The sequence below is a fragment of the Aulonocara sp. 'chitande type north' Nkhata Bay genome, linkage group LG7 (assembly GCF_057382095.1).
Source record: "Aulonocara sp. 'chitande type north' Nkhata Bay isolate Kocher_YH1m ecotype deep benthic linkage group LG7, A_spYH_male_GT1.1, whole genome shotgun sequence".
In the NCBI taxonomy this organism is placed as follows: Eukaryota; Metazoa; Chordata; class Actinopteri; order Cichliformes; family Cichlidae; genus Aulonocara; species Aulonocara sp. 'chitande type north' Nkhata Bay.
This window is the reverse complement of record NC_141350.1, coordinates 20,943,112-20,962,449: the sequence shown is the minus strand read 5'-3', so window position 1 is coordinate 20,962,449 and position 19,338 is coordinate 20,943,112. Positions and strand designations below refer to the sequence as shown.

General features: G+C 37.5%; 1 protein-coding gene across 2 annotated transcripts in view; it reads left to right on the top strand.

Annotated features, from left to right (window-relative positions):
• lingo1a (leucine rich repeat and Ig domain containing 1a) overlaps window positions 1-17,869 on the top strand; it is a 123,721-nt gene extending 105,852 nt beyond the window's left edge. For both annotated transcript variants that reach the window (XM_086299343.1, XM_086299342.1), the window contains one exon: window positions 13,936-17,869. In XM_086299343.1, the coding sequence (XP_086155469.1) occupies window positions 13,948-15,795 (1,848 nt within the window). In that variant the 5' untranslated portion in view covers window positions 13,936-13,947 and the 3' untranslated portion in view covers window positions 15,796-17,869. The remainder of the gene's footprint in view (window positions 1-13,935) is intronic.
• Window positions 17,870-19,338: the final 1,469 nt, after the last annotated feature.

Genomic DNA, 19,338 nt, shown 5'->3' with positions numbered 1-19,338 from the left:
GAGACTGATGAAAGAGCCGTGCAGCGATCAAAGATGAGAAAATGAAATGGCATTTGACCTTGTCGGATGCCGGCGTGTGTTGCGCTGCCACAGAAGTGCAAAGTAGTTTGGGAACCTGTGGGAATTAGGAGGGGAAAGAGATCAGGTCTGAGGAGCACTGATGTGGTGTGAGAGGATGGTCCAGACAATTTAACCCACACATCTCATAACTGACTTAGAAAACAGTGCAAAAGGTGAGCAGAAATGATTTTGATGAGAAAATGAATAAAATTCAAATACATTCGAGAAATAGACGGGATCATTTTCATCTCACATAATTCTTACTTTTGAGATTAGAACATTAAAACCCTTTATCACCCAATTATCATGTATGCCACTCATCTTTTCAGCTTTCAAAAACCACTTGAATTTTGTCTCTAACACAAACGGTAATGAAGTTACGTAGGTTTAAAGACCTTGAAAAGTGGGCAGAAGGTTAAAAAAATAAAATAAATTATAACAGGCTCTAAAAATTAAAGAAGCTAGTGTTCCCTTTACCTGTGACAGACAAAAAAGTCATCATCAGAGGTTCTGTCAAGTTAATCAGATGACTAAAAGTTAATTTGGTTATAGATGAATCAACTTTTTGAATGACTGATTATTTATTTTGCCTGTAAAACAGCATTGTAACAACTTGCTACAGTTTGTTTTTGTCAAACACATTTTAACACTAATAATAAGTGGAAATACAGTGAAAAGTAAAATTATGTATATGAGAAATGTCCAGTACAGTTAACTGGTTATGAGACCGTTTCCGTTTCAAATAGTGAATTAACATGTCATTAAAATCTGCTGTGGATTTTTTTTTTCCACAGCGGGAAAATGCTTATTGGTTAAGTAATGGCTCATCTTATCTGATCCCTTCAGCTGGTTCTGTAAATAAAAATGTGTTTCTCAATCCAGATTGAACATATAAAGTGAATAAAAAAAACCCCAAAAAACAGGATTTTACAGCACAGTTGGCTTCATTTCAGCAATTACATGTCCTCTGTAAATGGCATACAAGTTACATCACGACAAGAATAACATGACAAGAGTACAAAGATGAAATTCTAAAACGTGTGTCCACAAGCGTCTGCCTGTCAGCGTGCTTCAACATAGGCACTGCTCTTTGCAGGGAAACAAAGAAAACAGACAGCCATTCTCATTAATTAAGGCATGAGTGGCAGAAGGGATCTCACCTCCTAACTCTACAGATTGAGGCTGGATGTGCTTTGATATCAGTTGCACTCAAATATAATGAGGCTTTCTTTTCCTAGTGTTAAGATATATTAATCTACGTATAGTGTACATGAAATTCTACAAATTTAAGTCAGTTGTAGGAGTTATTATTTAATAATAAGAAAACGAAAGGAATCTGGTGCTAATGTCTGTAACTTTTTCGAAGAACAAGCATTGAAGAGGTTTGCAGTGTCTTTGCCAACCTTAAAGCCATCTGCTATTACTGTACTGGGTCACCTTGTCATTGATCCATGTATAGCATGTGAAATACCTAGATTGTCTTTCTGAAAGTAAGATTTTGTTCCCTCTAGTACCCCTAGGATTAGCAAAAGAATAGAGATGTGATTCTCTTTCTTTTCACTATCTCTATGACCTCGTCTTACTACACAAAAGCAAAGATATGGAATGGGAGGATACAAGGACAGCTCAGATGAGTAATTTTGCCTTTAATTGCTTGAACCTCCCCAGAGTGCTATTGCTTAAGTACTCCAAAACTGTTGTTGTTTTCCTCCACATAATCTTTGTTTATATGAAGGTCAGCATTTTTCTCTAAGCTTCTTATGAGAGAATTTGGAGCAGGTGGATTGTTCAGAGAGATGAGACAATGCTCCCCTGCTGGAGTTGAGAGTGAGAGCGATCTGCCCCCTTTTTCCATCCACCGCAGTCACTTTACAAAGTGTCTTCCCAGCCCATCTCAACCATCTTATGCGCAATAGTCTTTGTTTTATTTGGGGGAGAGGGTTTCAGCTTAGACCTCATTTCTCAGTCTATATCAATAGCGTCATTATGTGAGGTTTTATCTGGCTAATTAAGGCTTCATCTTTCTGGGCAATCTCTCAGAGGACATGGATTAAGCTCCCCTATCTCTGCTCTGAAGCCACTGTGGGGATGACCAGACCTGTTCAATCCTTCGTGGATTGTGGCTAGAGAGAAAACAGACCAACATTGTAGCTGTGGCCATCTAAATAGAGTTTCTTTTCCCAAATAATGCAGTGAATTGCTACTATTAGCTTTAAAGTTCATGTGTAGTTTCATGTCAACTGATACAAACAAGCCCATCCACCTCTGCGTTCTTTAAAATGAATGTGCGTTGAGCCATCATCTCAAAACAAGAGGAAAATAGAATGAAGTGTTGCATAGATTTTAAATTAGAGATAAATGAAACTGTGTGGTTTTTGTTTTGTTATTTTAGGGAGAGGCTAGTTCATTGTGTGCGTTTGCTGGTAAAAGACTGAAGACTGAACGACTGGTGAATCATTTTGCACGTATAAAAATAGATAAATGATCTAATACCATTTTAGCTGTTCAATTGATAGCCATCCATTCATGGTCACTAATTACAGTAGGCTAAATCATTTATCTTATGTGAACAAGGTTCTCCCACTGGTATGGCATAGGTTCTTTTTCATGGTGCTAGAAATAGCAAATAAACTCCCCATTGTGTGTCTTTCTCACTGTTGATGTTTTTCCTTTTTTGCCTTTGCTCCACAGAGTATGGGTTATCAGGATAGAAAGCTCTACCTTAACAAGTATATGTTAACATCCGTCCCATCTGTGGTGAAGGGATCAGATTAATAGCAATGTCCATCCATCCATCCGCTTCCGCTTATCCTTTTCAGGGTCGCGGGGGGCGCTGGAGCCTATCCCAGCTGTCATAGGGCGAGAGGCAGGGTACACCCTGGACAGGTCGCCAGTCTGTCGCAGGGCCAACACACAGGGACACACAACCATTCGCACTCACATTCATTCGAACGTTCACACCTAGTGACAATTTGGATTATCCAATTAACCTATCCCCACAAGCTGCATGTCGTTGGACGGTGGGAGGAAGCCGGAGTACCCGGAGGGAACCCACGCAAACACGGGGAGAACATGCAAACTCCACACAGAAAGACCCCGGCCTGGTGTTGGAATTGAACTCAGGACCTTCTTGCTGTGCGGCAACAGTGCTAACCACCGTGCCACCGTGCTGCAATGTAACAAAGGAATAATAAAATGGAGCTTAAGATTTTATGGTTTATTTTATGGTAAAACTGTAAGAATAAATGTGTTTTCAGGGCAGTGTATAAGATGTCAGGTGTATTTATCAGGAGAAAGCTGCGTTGTTGGTCTAATCAGCTGTAGCCTTTTGACAATTAATTTAGAGCCATCTAGAGTTTGCTTTGTCTGCATAGAGAATCAAATGATTTGTTTTATTCAAAGCACTGATCCAGAGTCACTGGTTTCCAGTGCAAAAACAGTACTTAATGAATATCAAATACGCTGTTGCTCTGAGTTCCTGCTCATTAAAGTTTAGTACTGAAAATGACCAGATGAAAGTCTGCATCAACACTCATTAAAACAAATGCCAGAATTCCCTTCCCATATAAAGAAACTGTTAATAGGGAAACTGCACTGTGCAGATCTGTCACTATTTTGGGAGGTTAAATCTACCATTTGACTTTTCCCATACTGAAAAGGTGAAAAAATACCATTTTTGTCATGCCGCATAAACACAGTCTGCATGAGAGCATTGAAATAACTGACTGTCACAGTTCTTATACCGTACTTCAGTTTTTTGATAAAGCGCTTGTGAGTCAGTGTTTTGTCTGAGCCCTTGCCATTATAGGAAATAAATCCCAAATGAGGAAAATGAAGTTATTTTGCACAGGCAGTTGGTGCATTTGACAGCCATTAATCAAGAATTGTGTAAAAGTAAAAAAAAATCTGTTTCTTTTTGTTTGTTTTAATTTTTAGTGTTTCCATTGAAGGTCAAATTGTATCTACAATCTTGTACTTTAGGACTTTGCAAATGAACACACTAGGTCTCAAGTCAATGAAATCCTCTTCTTCATGATGCTATACAGAAATGAAGATCTAAAAGAACTAAGCCATTTCAAAAAAAACAAAAAACAAAACCTGAGCCAGGGTTGAGGACGGGGAAACAGCTTATTACCTATTTTCGTTGAATCATATCACAAATATGATGGCGAATGTGAAATGTAAATACTGGAACTAGATGGAAGCCGTGGGTGACAGATTCTGTGATTATTGCTTTTGTCTGTTTGTTGCTCGAGTTATACGTTATTGAATAGCGGTTGCTATAGTAGGAATTCAATAATAATTCATTTTTTAGTTAGAATAAATACAAATTATAGAAAAGAAACATGAGACTTTAAAGCCCCATTATATCCACCACTGCCATGGCCAACAGTGGTACATTCCAAATCCACGTGTTGTTTCATCTAGTTGTATCATGCACTTTTAAATTTTGTGTCTTTGTGCAGGTGCTGCTCCCAAGTTGAAGACACAAGTATAGGATTATGTCGGTTTTTCAACACCATTTCAATGATATATTCTTGTAGACGCTTGGAAATTTCCAGAGGGAGATATTGCAACCGCTTTAAAAGATTAGATTTTCTGGAAAAAGCTTCTGATTCTGACTTCTACCACTGTACTAGCACTTATGGAAAGGTTTTATTAAAATATGGATTTTAAAGGTCACCTTTATGATGGTATTTTGTAATTTAGAGATGAGATACCCCTGTAGTATTTGAGATAGAAAATACAAAGACTTTCGATATACTTTTCCTACATTTCATTATAGATGAAAGTTGATAAGATTATGTATTATTTTGGATATTTAACAATGACACGATAAAGATATTGGAGAACCAAAGAGATCATCAGTCAGCTCCACCTTGCCAATACATAAAAAGAAATCTTAGGCATTGGGAACTATCTCAAAGTACGGTGCTTTTTTGCCCCCACTCTAATCCCTGCTGGAAATAGTTGGAGCTACACTGAGACTGTGAGAACAGAAAATTAAGGCAGTTTTGGAAATTAGACATGGATGAAGTACTTTGAACATATTTGAGTATTTATGTTAAGCAATTGCAATCCATCAGCAAACACTAATGTATGCTTTATTGATTAAAATCTTCTGTCATCTCAACTCACGTCAAGCAGTTACAAAGATTTATGGCGTCTTCCTTCCTACCCAACCCTCTATTACACAGTAAGTCTGATTAAGCACACTGTGCAAATTGTGTTGGCAATATCATAATCTTTTTTAATACTGCTAAGTTCATCTCAACTTGACATATATTTCCTGGTGACTGCAAGGGTAATGGGTTTTGTAAACAACTCCTGTGTGGTTGGAGCTTCACTAATATAGGCCATTCCCTACTACATTGTGCAACAACAGTACCCTCTAAAGTCTGATCCCGGTGCATTAGTTGGGGATTTTATGCATGAGGGTCAACTCTCTATCCACTAATTACAGCTCGTTTCCCTTTAAAAGCCGTTATTGTGAGCTGCAGGCACAGCTAAGCAAAAGGGACATTTTCTTCGCCACACTGGGAAGAAAGCCTTCAGATGCCAGTCACAATTAAAGTCAATATAGCCGAGAGCCTCTCCACACTGTGCCCGTCATACTTCCTAGCAGCTGATAAAATATGCCCTTAATTATTCATTACGAGATGAAGGCATGTTTCCATGTTGACTTCTTTAATTGAAGAACCAGTGCAGTTTTCAGTCTATTCGAGGCTATTAAGGCTACGTATTTGGGGAAGTTGATATACTAGTTGTTCCATAAGCCTGCAAAGGAGCTCACCAACAAACAGATTACCCCCACCCGCAACACACTCTGAGGGTAACTGCCAAATCTGCTCACTTCATCTGAGGGAAAAAATTATTCACTCACAAATTTAGTGAGAAGAGCAATATGTTCATCCCCCTCGCAAATCGTTCATTTACCCTCCCTCTAACCTTGAATAAATTTCGGAAGCTATTCAGTAGGGTCCTTATGTTGAATTTTACAATTTTAACATCTTCACCTTCTAAATAACGATTCTTCCCCCATAGCACTACTTGAGGACAGTTTTGATTTGCATAAGTACTGTCATTCTCAAATTAAATCATACACTATGTCTTGGCAAATGCTTATGCGCCATAGAAGAGGTAAGGGCTTGATTCAGCTGCATAATATTAACCCATCACTCAAGAATGATTAATTCAGAGCAAAAATGTGGATTATTCAAATAGGTTTGGATGTTCTGGCAGGATATGTGATTGAGCTGACAGGGATTTTGTTTGTTTCCAATTCTAAATGTCCTTCAGCTTGCTGTTATCGATCAACTGGTGTATATCTAAAAAGTATATATAAAAAATTATATATATTTTTACAGCTTTATTTTTGAAAACTTTACCTTTTACATCTCAAACCTTTGGATGAATGCACTGTAACGAAACATTAATATTCAAAATAAAACTTTGTGCATAATAACAACAAACAAATGACGAACTCTAAAGAAAGAATATTCAGGATATGAAGTTTCCTTTCAATGAAAATTGGATGGATGGATGATTACATAACCAAATGTTTTCATGGCGTCTGATGAGCATTGGGAGACCTGTTTATTCGCCTAAGCTCATTTGTTTTTTGCACATCATCCTGCAAATTCATTACAAGAATATTGGTGAGATTTCAGTGTTTTTTGCTCATCAGTAGCCAAGGAAACAGTTTCTTTGTTTCTGGATAAGAAGAGCAAATTAGTCCATAACAGACAAAGTGCACCTAAACTACAGGTTATCTCAATTGGTCAGTTTGAGCTCATACTACTCAGTGCATGTTTACCCTATTTTGCAAAAACTCACAGCATGTTTTTCATTCAGCAAATCAAACAGAAGACCTTTTGGGATATTATCCGTGAAACTTAATTGCCTCGAGCACTATTTTGTTTACTAAACCAATGCAAAAGTTGATCAAGAAAAACTTTAATACAAATTCAGTTTGTCTGCTAATAGCATGCTACATTCAGTGGTTATTATTTGCCCTCACATATGAGCTAAAATTTCAATAATAACAACAATAACTCATCCATTTTCTTTTTTTTCCTTTTATGTTCTTTTTCTTCTTCTTATCTAGCTCAATTTCCTGCCTCCTATTCCATTTTGGGCACTAGGTTAAGCTTCCTACATGTGCATTTACATTGGTACAGCTGGCTTGAGCTATACTCTCACTGTACTAATACTATTTCTGCTGATTATCATTATTATTTTATTGCTGTTGTTGCCTTCATTGTTAGTCTCTCAGTTTATTTTAACATGATGTAATGAACCACATGGTTACTCGTGTATTAATCATGTATCCATAATCGATAAAACAATTGATTGACTTATGTATGAGCATCAGATTTAAGTTTGTAAACTATTTACCCCCAATTGAAACAAATAGTGTTTATCCAAAAATTGTATACAGCGATATATCAAGTTCTGCTGACTGTGGAAAAAAAAAAATGGTTCTGGCCCATTGCTTCAAACAGACTTTCTCAAGTACCTCACGGGGCCTTGTTAGTGCAGACTTGCTCTCAGTCTTCCAAACTACACAAAGTAGAACAGGCCAGGTTCAGCTCCAACACTAAAACACTCATATGAAATCAGTATTCTGTATGAAACCTAAAGCCTTGTGACCTTCAGCAGTTCTTCTACTTTTATTGCAATGTCTGCATTGTTTTCAGTTTGGCTTCTGGAGCTCAGGGTGTTGGCTTCTCCTGTGTTGCTGGGAGAAGAGCCCACGTGTAGATGTGTGCGACCCTGACTTAGTTGCTTCGAGCCCTAGAGTCTCTTTCAGCAAAAGAAATCAAGACTCAAAATGGGGTCCACAACATTAGCTAACAAAGTGATAAAGGCTATGTTAAGTGGTTGCCACATCTTTGCTGTACATTTGTCTAATTGGCTAACCATTTGAAAAGTTAAACACACACAAACACACAACCCAAGTTGTTATTTATTGTGTTTCATTCTACGCTCAGTGTTTGGAGGTCAAATAAAATAAATAATAATAATGGATTTATATAGCGCTTTTCAAGGCACCCAAAGCGCTTTACAATGCCACCATTCATTCACTCTCACATTCACACACTGGTGGAGGCAGCTACAGTTGTAGCCACAGCTGCCCTGGGACAGACTGACAGAAGCAAGACTGCCATATCGCGCCATCGGCCCCTCTGGCCAACAGATGCGCTTCCCAACCCCCAGCGCCACGGTCGCCCCGTGATGGGGGGAAAAAGACATGGATAGAGTTGGAATGATATCCACTGAGCTATTTTTTCACTAATAAGTAAGTTTTTATAATCAGTTTCCCTTTTATTCATTTTGAAGTGTTGCTGGGCGGTCTGAACTGTGATATTAGTTATAAATAGCACATCACGCTTTACATTATCAGTTCATCAATATTATATCAGGATCGTCTTCTAACTGTCAGGGCTGATTTAAATAGCTCTCATATCCAAATTGCTAATGACTTCTTCCTAAAGGCCTACACATGTTTTTTCACATGATAGTTTAACTAAGCTCTAAACAGGATAACTATTAAACAACAGACATATCCAAGTGAAGTTGCTGAGTGAAAAATAGCCTACGTTCTTGTTTTTGTCAGCTTCACCGCATTTATTAGATTTTTCTGTTTTGTTTGTCAGTCTTAACAAAATATATGATGAAATAATTTGCCAAATTCAGATAATTGACATCATTATAAGTATGCTTTTAATTAGAAAATGATTTTTTTTAGACCTTTTTGTGTAATTCCTCTAGGCTTAAGTTTGGCTCGTTTCCTTTTATTACGGTAATTGTTTTGGATGCTGTGAAAAACATGTGAGCTCTCATTAGTGAGTCTTATTTGAGTCTTTCCAAAATACACTTTATCTCCTTAAAAAGAAAGAACAAAAAAAAAAATCACGATTCTCTGCAGAGAGCTGGCAAGCTGAATAGTTTAATAATGATAGAACATCACGATCCCTAAATTGCACACCAAACACCCAACAAAGAAAAAAGAAAATACACAACAGCCCCAGCTATGGGCCTCGATAAACTAATGTTTAATGAAACATGATTTAAAAAAATTTGACCAGAATCATTAGCTATTATTATTATTGGCTACACTGTTTTTATTTTAGAGCTTACAGTTCCTGAAAGCATGCTGTTGAATTTGAAATAGATATCCCTTCTAGTTTAACAATAAGCTAATCAGTTGAACCAAACCCAAATAATATTATCTATCCAACTATAATTGTATTTTCTTTACATTGGCAACTGTCTACTATCATCAAAATCTTTTACTATGACTATAGGGCAACATCTCTAAAGTAGAGCTAAAAGTAAGGGTTTTATAAAATGATTTTTAAAAATATGTCAAAACAATAAGAATTCACTATTTATTATAAAACTGAGTTAATATCTTTCTAATTGCCCTGTTGATTGTCTTATTAAAAGGAAAAAAAAAACATATTTTACGAGCTGGAACAACAAAACAATCCCTTTCAATATGACTGGTCCAAGTAATCAACTTTTAATGTATAAACCCATCCCCAGTATTTTTTTTTTTGTTTGTTTTTTTTGTTTTGTTTTTTCCTTTGGTGTAAGTTTGGTCTCCTGACAGGCTTTGTGTAAGTGGCTTTTTCTTTTAATTAGAAAGTAGTTTTGTTTGCATCTTTTTTTTTTTTTTATCAGTAAAGGCAGACTCAACATCAGAAATTCCTGTCATTCCCTACATATGCAGAATGTACTGGTAATTCTTTCCCAGTTTCCTATTTGTTGCTGTACTACAGAATGAGACATCAATGAACAGAACACTGCGCAGAAGCAATAATGACCCCTTTGAGAGGTGAAGTTCAGGAGGGACATGTCTACAGGTTTTACAGCAGAGTTTTGTCAGAACAACAGCTGGCCACTGTTGGAATTCTGCACCTCGATGCACCAACCAGCTTCTTCACCTGGATTAGGGCTTTACTGTCCATCTGTCGGGCGTCAGCTTACATTTAAGCCCTGCCATATCACAGGTTCAAACCCAGCCAACAGTGCCAGCAGGCAGCGTAGCTTCTCAATGACACAAGGTTAACAATTTTGTTCAAATTCATCCAGGACAGTGTGAGACAGATCTTACTACCACTTGCTAAAGGTCAAAAAAACTTGCATTTAGTCATGGTGTCACTTTTAGTTTATGCTTTAATACCTGCAATGCTACTTGCAGTTAGAAAGCCAATAAGCATCTTAGAAGTGATTAAAGTGATAGCAGAAAGAGAATAAAACACTTTTGTCAACTTACACAAAAATATAAATTTGCAAATTATACAAAGAAAATATGACTGGAATTACTTATGCTTGATACCACTAATAGGCATCATATGAAATTGTAAACACTGGGGACAAGAGTGTGAGGGCATGTTAAAGAAGAGTAAATAGGTGGTGAAGTAAGATTCCAGTCCTTGGTCTGGCCATTAAGGATTAGACGGGCAGCTGACGAAGCGGTTTGCAGAGGAATGGGCTTTAAAGGCTTTTAACACTTTGTGCTACAGATAAGGTCAGCATCATCTTACGGATTTCCAGGAAGCTTAAAGGTATTTAACAATGGTATTTAACAAGGCTCAGAAGTGATATCTTCTGACAGGTAAACTAAAATGTGACTCGGATTACTCTGTGATGATTAGGACTTAATGACACTGATACATGCATATTCTCGAATGTGCTAATTGTTAAAAAAGGAATGATAAGATATGGAAAAGAAAATAATTTCTAGCTTGCTACAGTGCAGATGTTAAAGTTTAACGTGAACCTTTTTTTACATGAACTGGCTGAATGTTTCGGTTACTGTGTTATGATTGTAGTGCTGTACTGTTAGCTTCAGTGTGTCGAGAATCTGAAGACCATCTTTCCTTCATCTACCTGCTCTTTCTTGGGTTTTGAAAATTATTTTAAAATTGGGCTCTATATCAAAACCATAAAATGTCATATTAAACTTTACTTAATTATAGCGACTTGGACCGTGTTTTAATGCTACACTGAACTGCCTACACCTACTCCATTGTAACAGGGCACCATCTACTTTACGTATGAAGCAACATCTTCAGCATCCCAGCGGATCCTGGCATAAAGGCATTAATCTCTCTATTCATTGATCTAGTTATTACTGGTCTTGGACCAGTGAGTCCTCATTTATTGAGCCCCACTGTCTTATTTCTCTTACATATTCATTCTTTTGAGCAGCACACCCCCTCTCACTTCACCTCAATTAATGTAATTCTGTGGGAGCTCACTGGAGTGCTGATTCGAATGAAGAACACATTCAGAATACATGCCTGTGAGGGGATGATAACACCAGATCATTAACAAAACAGAGCTGCAAATGTTTACCCATGGATAGCATTCTTCATCTTAATGTGTCCATATCTTTTCATGTTTCATTGCATATTTGCTGCTGAAGCCGTGTGCTATAAATTGTAAATTGTGCTGCAAATGACTTAGATGCATCTAAGTCATAAAAATGCAATTTCATCAAAAACTTTACTTAAATATTCAAATTTCTTATTAATATTGCCCAATCACGTGCACTGTTGGGATGTATAGAAGAGTGCAGGGACTTGTTCGGAAGCCTTACTGCAATCCACAACCTGCTGAAGTTGTAGTCAAGGAGCTTTACCAACAGGGGATTATACTTTGAATATTTCTATGATTGTGTTAACATGTCAGTGGCATTAGGGCTGGGCATAATAGCATCTCATTGAGTGATAGCCAATATGTGATATATCCCCACAATGTAGGCCAACAGATAGAGTCTGAGCCTGTCATGAGGCCTTTTTTTTTTTCACTTTTCATAGACTTCTTGCGATGTCCTATGACACACTATGTCACTCACAGGCCACTTACTTAATCAGTGTACATTAAGGAACAAGAAATATTAAGTATATCCAGAGGCAGCATGAAGCACAGCAGGTTCCGGTGCAGGTCTCTGAATTCAGACAAATTCTCAACTGTTTCTGGCATCACTTGATTACAGATGGTATCATCAAATCCCCAATCTGAACTTTGACCTCAGAGCGAATAAAATGAAATTGAGCAAAGTAAATCTAACCCATTTTTTCATGATTCTACTGTCCAGTTGACTATGGGCTCACTGGGGTAAAAATTATCAGTGGCTGGTGGCCACAATAGTAGTAACAGGTTACCCCATAATTAACTGTCAAGCTGGATATCACTGATTTTTTCTTTCTACACTATCAATCTGTCAAATGTATTGTGGTCCACTGAATCTGCTGAAATATAAAGGTGCATTATCCATCTTCACAGACCTCCTGGGCATCTGGAAGAACAATCACATAACCACTCAGAAATTGACTTTTTTCTTTTTTGGTGGCTTTTGTGTGCCTCACAGAGAGACAGAAAGATTGGGAGACAGAGACGGGGAATGACACGCAATACAGAGACCAGGATGGGTTAATGTAGTGAGAACTTAGCCTTGGCATCTGAGTCGCATGCTATACCAGATGAGGTGCTGGGGATCCTAAAGACTAATTTAGAAGAAGAGATAAAACTGCATACCACTGGGAATATTCACTGTATTGTGACAACAGTGATCACACATTGACAGGCATTTCCCAGGGACATGTCTAAAGAGGAGTGCAAATTATATGTGAAAAAAAATTTTCAGCCTGTTTTTTCTTTACATTTTTTACCTCTTATTTTCATCCAACTCCTTGTGTGGTAATATAGTTCAAAATTGTTGTAGCATTAATGCTGATCACATGCTCTTTTTTTGTTTGTTTGTAAATGGGTGTTCTGCTATGACACAAATGGATCATTTCATTGCTGTTAGAAAGGATAGACTCACGCTAACCAGTGGAATCAAATCAAACAGGTTTTGTTTCCTGTCTTGTACATATGTATCTCTCCATTTCTAATTCACTGATGGTCTATATTTTAACTGTGAGCAACTGTCATCCATAGCACATACGTCATAGTTGCCACCATTTTTATCTTTGATTGTATCATTTTGTTACTGTTGCTCCACCCTCACACAGCAAATTTACATTTTAAGTAATAGGAAGAAAAAGACTTCAAAATACCACACTAAACCACGGATGTGCTCAGAAAAAGTTGTTACAACACAGCATGACTTGGATTACAGAAATATGTTGTTAATTCCACTAGACACGTCTCTTTGCTTTATGTCACGGAGACAGCATTGACTGATTGATTATTTGTAAGGTTTAGTGTAGATATGTTCAGGACTCCACAGCGTACACCAAGAGGGTATACAGTAGTGAAAGATGTATGTAGATTACTAGAATGATTTTGCCTTTGATTTTCTTCCTTGGATCAGTATTTTTATTCATATAACAAGGTCTCATGGACGACTGTGTATTTACAGGAGCTGCTCGGATTTAAAATACCTTTTGAAACTCTGCACTGGCAAGTTCAAGATGCAGAATTTATAATTGCATGCACATACCTTATTCCTTGTAACCTCTATTCATCTTTAGTCTGTTCATGAATATTGCAGCAGGACACACTCTCTCTACTCTTCTCTGTTCTGTTAGCATTTGTGTCGCATCAGAATGTTGTCCTTTTAGCACATGCAGTTGTTGAACTTGCCAACTGCCAGAAAATGCACATAATAACCAAAGAGAATTGTTCTGAGAGCTATTAATTCAGACTCCTGTTCTGAACATCTCCCACATATAATGTAAAATAGTAGGATTTTATCATTAAACTGCATGATGACAAATCAACTCATTGCTCAAGACTGTTAAAACTATTGTTTTAGCTCATATGTTTCAGTTTTTCACAATTTGCACTGTATTTGTCTTTTAACTGAACAGATCATCATGAACATTTTGCTATGTATCTGCGTCTCTCTAGGTAACCGATAAGATGGTGGGCAGGGAAGCGACTGGGCACAGCTACCTGGTGGCTTTCTGGCAGCCTATTCTGATTCTGATGCTGAGCACCGTTCTGTCTGGATCCACAACAGGCTGTCCATCCCGGTGTGATTGCAATGTTCAAGAGCGATCGGTGATGTGCCACCGCAAGAGACTCATAACAGTTCCTGAAGGCATTCCTGCAGAAACAAGACTGCTGGACCTCAGCAAGAACCGTATCAGAACCATTAACCCAGATGAGTTTGCCAACTGTCCCAACCTTGAACACCTGGAACTGAGTGAAAACACAATCTCCACTATTGAGCCTGGAGCATTCAACAACCTTTATGGCTTGCGAATATTGGGGCTACGTAGCAACAAGCTAAAGCTCATCCAGCTCGGTGTGTTCACAGGTCTGAGCAATCTTACACAGCTGGACATAAGTGAGAACAAGATTGTCATCCTGTTGGACTACATGTTCCAGGATTTGTATAACCTCCGCTCTTTAGAAGTGGGTGATAATGATCTGGTTTTCATCTCCCATCGAGCTTTTCATGGCCTAAGTAGTCTTGAGCACCTGAGTCTTGAGAAGTGCAACTTGTCTTCTGTGCCAACAGAGGCTTTTACCCACCTCCACAGTTTAATCACTCTCAGGCTGCGTCACCTCAATATCAATGTCATACGGGATTATTCTTTTAAACGGCTCTATCGGTTAAAAATATTGGAAATAGCAAATTGGCCATATTTGGATACGATGACCCCAAATTGCTTATATGGATTAAATCTCACCTACCTGACGATTGCAAATGCCAACCTGACCACAATTCCTTATGTAGCCTTGCAGCACTTGGTTTATTTGCGCTTTCTCAATCTTTCATACAACCCTATCCATACCATTGAAGGAAATAAGCTCCATGATCTGCTGCGTCTGCTGGAATTTCACCTTGTGGGAGGCAGACTGGCAATGATTGAACCCTACTCTTTCCGAGGTCTAAACTACCTGAAAATACTAAATGTGTCTGGGAACTCGCTTAGTACTTTAGAGGAGTCTGCTTTCCATTCAGTTGGCAACCTGGAAACCCTGGCATTGTATGATAATCCCTTGGCCTGTGACTGTCGACTATTGTGGGTTTTCCGCCGGCGCTGGAGACTGAACTTCAACAGGCAGCAGCCCACCTGTGCCTCCCCTGAGTTCGTCCAAGGCAAAGAGTTCAAAGACTTCCCAGATGTTCTGCAGCCAAACTACTTCACGTGTCGCAAGTCTAGGATTAGGGATCGCAAACCTCAGCAAAAATTTGTTGACGAGGGAGCCATTGTTCATTTTGCTTGCCAAGCAGATGGGGATCCCGCTCCAGTGATAATGTGGCGATCTCCACAGAAAAAGTTTATCACCACCAAGATGATTGGAAGGCTGTCTGTGTTGCCAGATGGTACTCTCGAAGTGCGCTATGCCCAGATTCAAGACAACGGTACATATGTGTGTATAGCTAGCAACGCAGGTGGAAATGACACCTCTCTTGCACACCTTCATATTCATAGCTATTCGCCTGACTGGCCACACCAGCCCAACAAAACATTTGCTTTCATATCCAACCAGCCGACAGAAACTGGAGCTAATGATACAAAAGTCAATGCCCCTTTCCCATTCGACATAAAGACATTGATTATTGCAACTACAATGGGATTCATCTCCTTTCTTGGTGTCGTCCTCTTTTGCCTGGTACTGCTGTTCCTCTGGAGCAGAGGTAAAGGCAACACTAAACACAACATTGAGATTGAGTATGTGCCACGGAAATCAGACGCTGGCATGAGCAGCACCACAGTGGATGCTCCTCGCAAATTTAACATGAAAATGATCTAACAGAGCTGTGGAATTTATTAATTTTGAACTTTAAAATAAGACAAATGGTAAAGAAGACATTTCCTTTCCTCTCTTACAAACCTGTGGATCCTGGTCTGTTAACATAGAGTAAAATGTTCTTTCTCCTGACTGATGGACAAGGAATGAAACCACACCCAGTGTTACATGGCATCTGTGGTTTCCACAAGGCCTGTGGGGGCATTAATTGAAAATCAGATTTGTCATAGGCAGTTCTTATTCCTGTGGATTTCTAATGAGATAACTATATCACAAAAATAAAAATAAAACATTTTAAAAGCTAGAATGCGAGGGGCAGATCATATTTTGGCCGTCTCTGTTTTTTGTGCGTATTTTTTTTTTATTTCGTGTTTGCTTTATTCTGAAGTTAGGTGTTCTCTTATGAATGATATTTGTATGGGTTGTTGAGCACCTTAAACACTGGCCAATTCAAGTACATCTTCATCACTGTATATCATTGTGAATACTCCTGTGCCTCCTTTTTTTCTTTTCCATGGTTTTTCTGTGATTCAGGAAATTTATTGTGTCATATTATGAAAAAAACACAGCAAATTCTTCGAGAGACAAAACTGTTACTAACATCTGTAAAATGTTATCTTAATTTCACAGCACCCAATTCATAACCAAGAAAAAACAATTAACAGTCTGTAAAATCAGATTATAACCCTGTTAACGCAATGATGATTACAGCAGTAATTTGGTGCAAATTTTTGGCAATCGGTCCATTTTTACCGATCTAAAAAATCAGCTAAAAAACAGCCAAAAGGTATATAAGAAAAATTGCATTTTTACACCGACAATATTCACATAAATAATTAATGCAAAAAAAATGCATAAAATCATGTTAAATGTGAGTATTAAACATTTTTACATAATGGTTTGAAGTGAGTACTTAGCACCAGTGCCACTCAGTCCATTTTCAGATGTTACCCAGACAGTGCTCACAGATAGATTAAGGACCTGACACAAAAAGGAAATGAGAAAAGTGTTTGAAACCATGCTCTGTTCTCACAATAGATGCACCTATCCACAGCAGTTTTGCCATCCAAAAGAATGGTTGACTCTGGCACTTAAGTACTTACTCCTAAGCTTTTAAATAACATTTCAAAAAAACTTATGTAATAGTATTAGTTTGTGCTCAACATGATTAGATGGAATAAAACTTGCGGTGCTCACGCTTTGGATATGATGTGCTCCTCAAGCTGTAAGAACATTTCTGTCATTTCTTTCTTGATTTTTTTTTTAAATTTAATGAAATTAATGCTTTATTCATGACAATACTGCCTCCCCCAGCAAAGCCATGGAAAAATTACCTTCCAGAATCATTTATATGTTCGTTTTTTCCTAGAAATGTGCATTTATTTGTCAGGGGGAAAAACTGCAGCATATTATGCTCCCACTTGGTTCTGCAAATAAAATCAAAAGTTACCTTTTCAAGTACACACTGTTGTACAGCCGGGCTTTGAAAACATGTGAGGATAAAGGCCAAGTTATCTATGATGGATGACATTGCATATTACATCACAGTAATGGCTGGAAGTAAGAACTGAATATGCAGATGGTTGAAGTGACACAGATGGTTTCACCCATGGAGCAATCTGAAGCAGCTTTGGTGTAATCCGTTTTGCATAAAGGAGAAAAAAACAAAACAAAACAAAACAAAAAAAAAAACGCTGGATATGGCTCATGGTTCTCCCTCTTGCTGATTATGAATGCTCTCTTTGTTCAAAGTGTGGCAACTGTACCTAGCCTTTTTTTTTTCCTTCCTAAGTGGTTTGGGAAGTTCTGATTTTGGTATATGTTATTCCTTTTTTTGATTTTGACCATGGACTATACTGACCATGTAGTCCAAGCCAACTTTTTACAAAAAAATATATATACTAAAAAAGAAATCTATGGAAAATACATTCAAATTGTTCTGTGCAATAAAGGTAATATGCAGATTTTTTTTTTAATTAACAAAATTTTGTTGATGTTGAATTGTTGAGAATATGGTATGTTGTATTAAACAATCTATGGACTTTTGTAAAAAAAAAAGTGATGCTTTTATCTTGGTTTTAAAGTTTCAATTGTTTTTTCTTATAGAAATAATATATATGTCATAGCTATGTATCGGTAGATTCAGCTCACATATATGTACTGATGACTTTTCAGGTGCTGAAGCTCCTCATCACTTATGTAAAATTGCCACAATTTCCATTAATTATTTCATTTACAAGCTACCAGATTCTTTTTTTTTTTTTCATTTTTTAATTTAGCATAATTTTCTAAACTTCTGTTTACCAAGTATATGTGTATCAGTGGCCAAATGAGGAACTTAATGTTTGATTTTTTTCAATTGAATAGCTCATTACATGATGATTCAGACTGAAGGGAAATTTAATATCATATATTTCAGTGCTAATTACTTGTTTACAGAGAAAATTGTAGTCCAATTGTTCATTTGCCTAGCTTCTAAACATTTATTAACCACCATTAGTAAAGGTTCACTGGCACTGTGTTGCATATTGGAAATATTTTTAATTTACTCTGCACAATTGTAATTTTAAAAGAGACAAAGTCATCAGCTAGGGAACTTCGAAATATAACCAAATACTGGCTGTTTCACTTTGAGTAACACTATTATTCTGTGATATGTCTTAGAAAAACAGTAGCAAATTAGGTTGCCCTTTGACGATTATGGGAAATGACCAAGGATACGACTAGGACAGCCTGGTTTCATAAAATACTTCTGTCCTTCAGTGAGTTTGAATCTCTGTCCCATTCCCTTTTATTCCATATCTTTGCTGCCTTTTAGGACTCCGTGGGGACTTTTGACATTCTTTTTTTCCTCAAGCTGTATCAAAGCATGCTCATTTATCTTCTGACTCAAAAACAGACAGGCAGAATAGAAGAGGAAAGAAGCTATTCTTGAGGCCCAAGAGCTCCAGGGAGTAATGGAGACATCCATTGTTTTCATTCCTCAGATATTAGATCTGTGCTTAAAATTCTAGGTCAGGAACAGGCTGATGGATTCTGACACCATGCGACAAGTTGTCTTTCCTCAACTGAGCATGAAAATATAGACACACCTCTGGGTCTTCCTTGCACTCATCCAAATCCACGCTCTTAACAACATCTGGGAAACACAGCATGTAAGCAAACAAAAGTGGGAATTTGCTGTTGGCTGCACTTCTATCAGAAAGTAGAAGCTTCAGATGCCTAAAATAAAAAGCAAGTCATTTGAGATTTTTATGTTGATGTGGAATCTAAACTCATGGCAGGTCGCTGTCTCTCATATTCATATCAAAGGATGAAAACATCTCTTATTATATGTGTTTCTATATTATACCTATTTCTGAATCTATTTCAGTCACTCTCAGTCAAACCATACACAGTCCTGATTAAAATCGATTCTAAATCCTATATGTGATATTTCATAAAATATTCCAATTCAATAATTAACAAAGTACACATGGGACAACCACTGTACTTTTAATTTGATTTAAAATGGAAAAAGGTTACATCTTAAAATGTATTTAAATC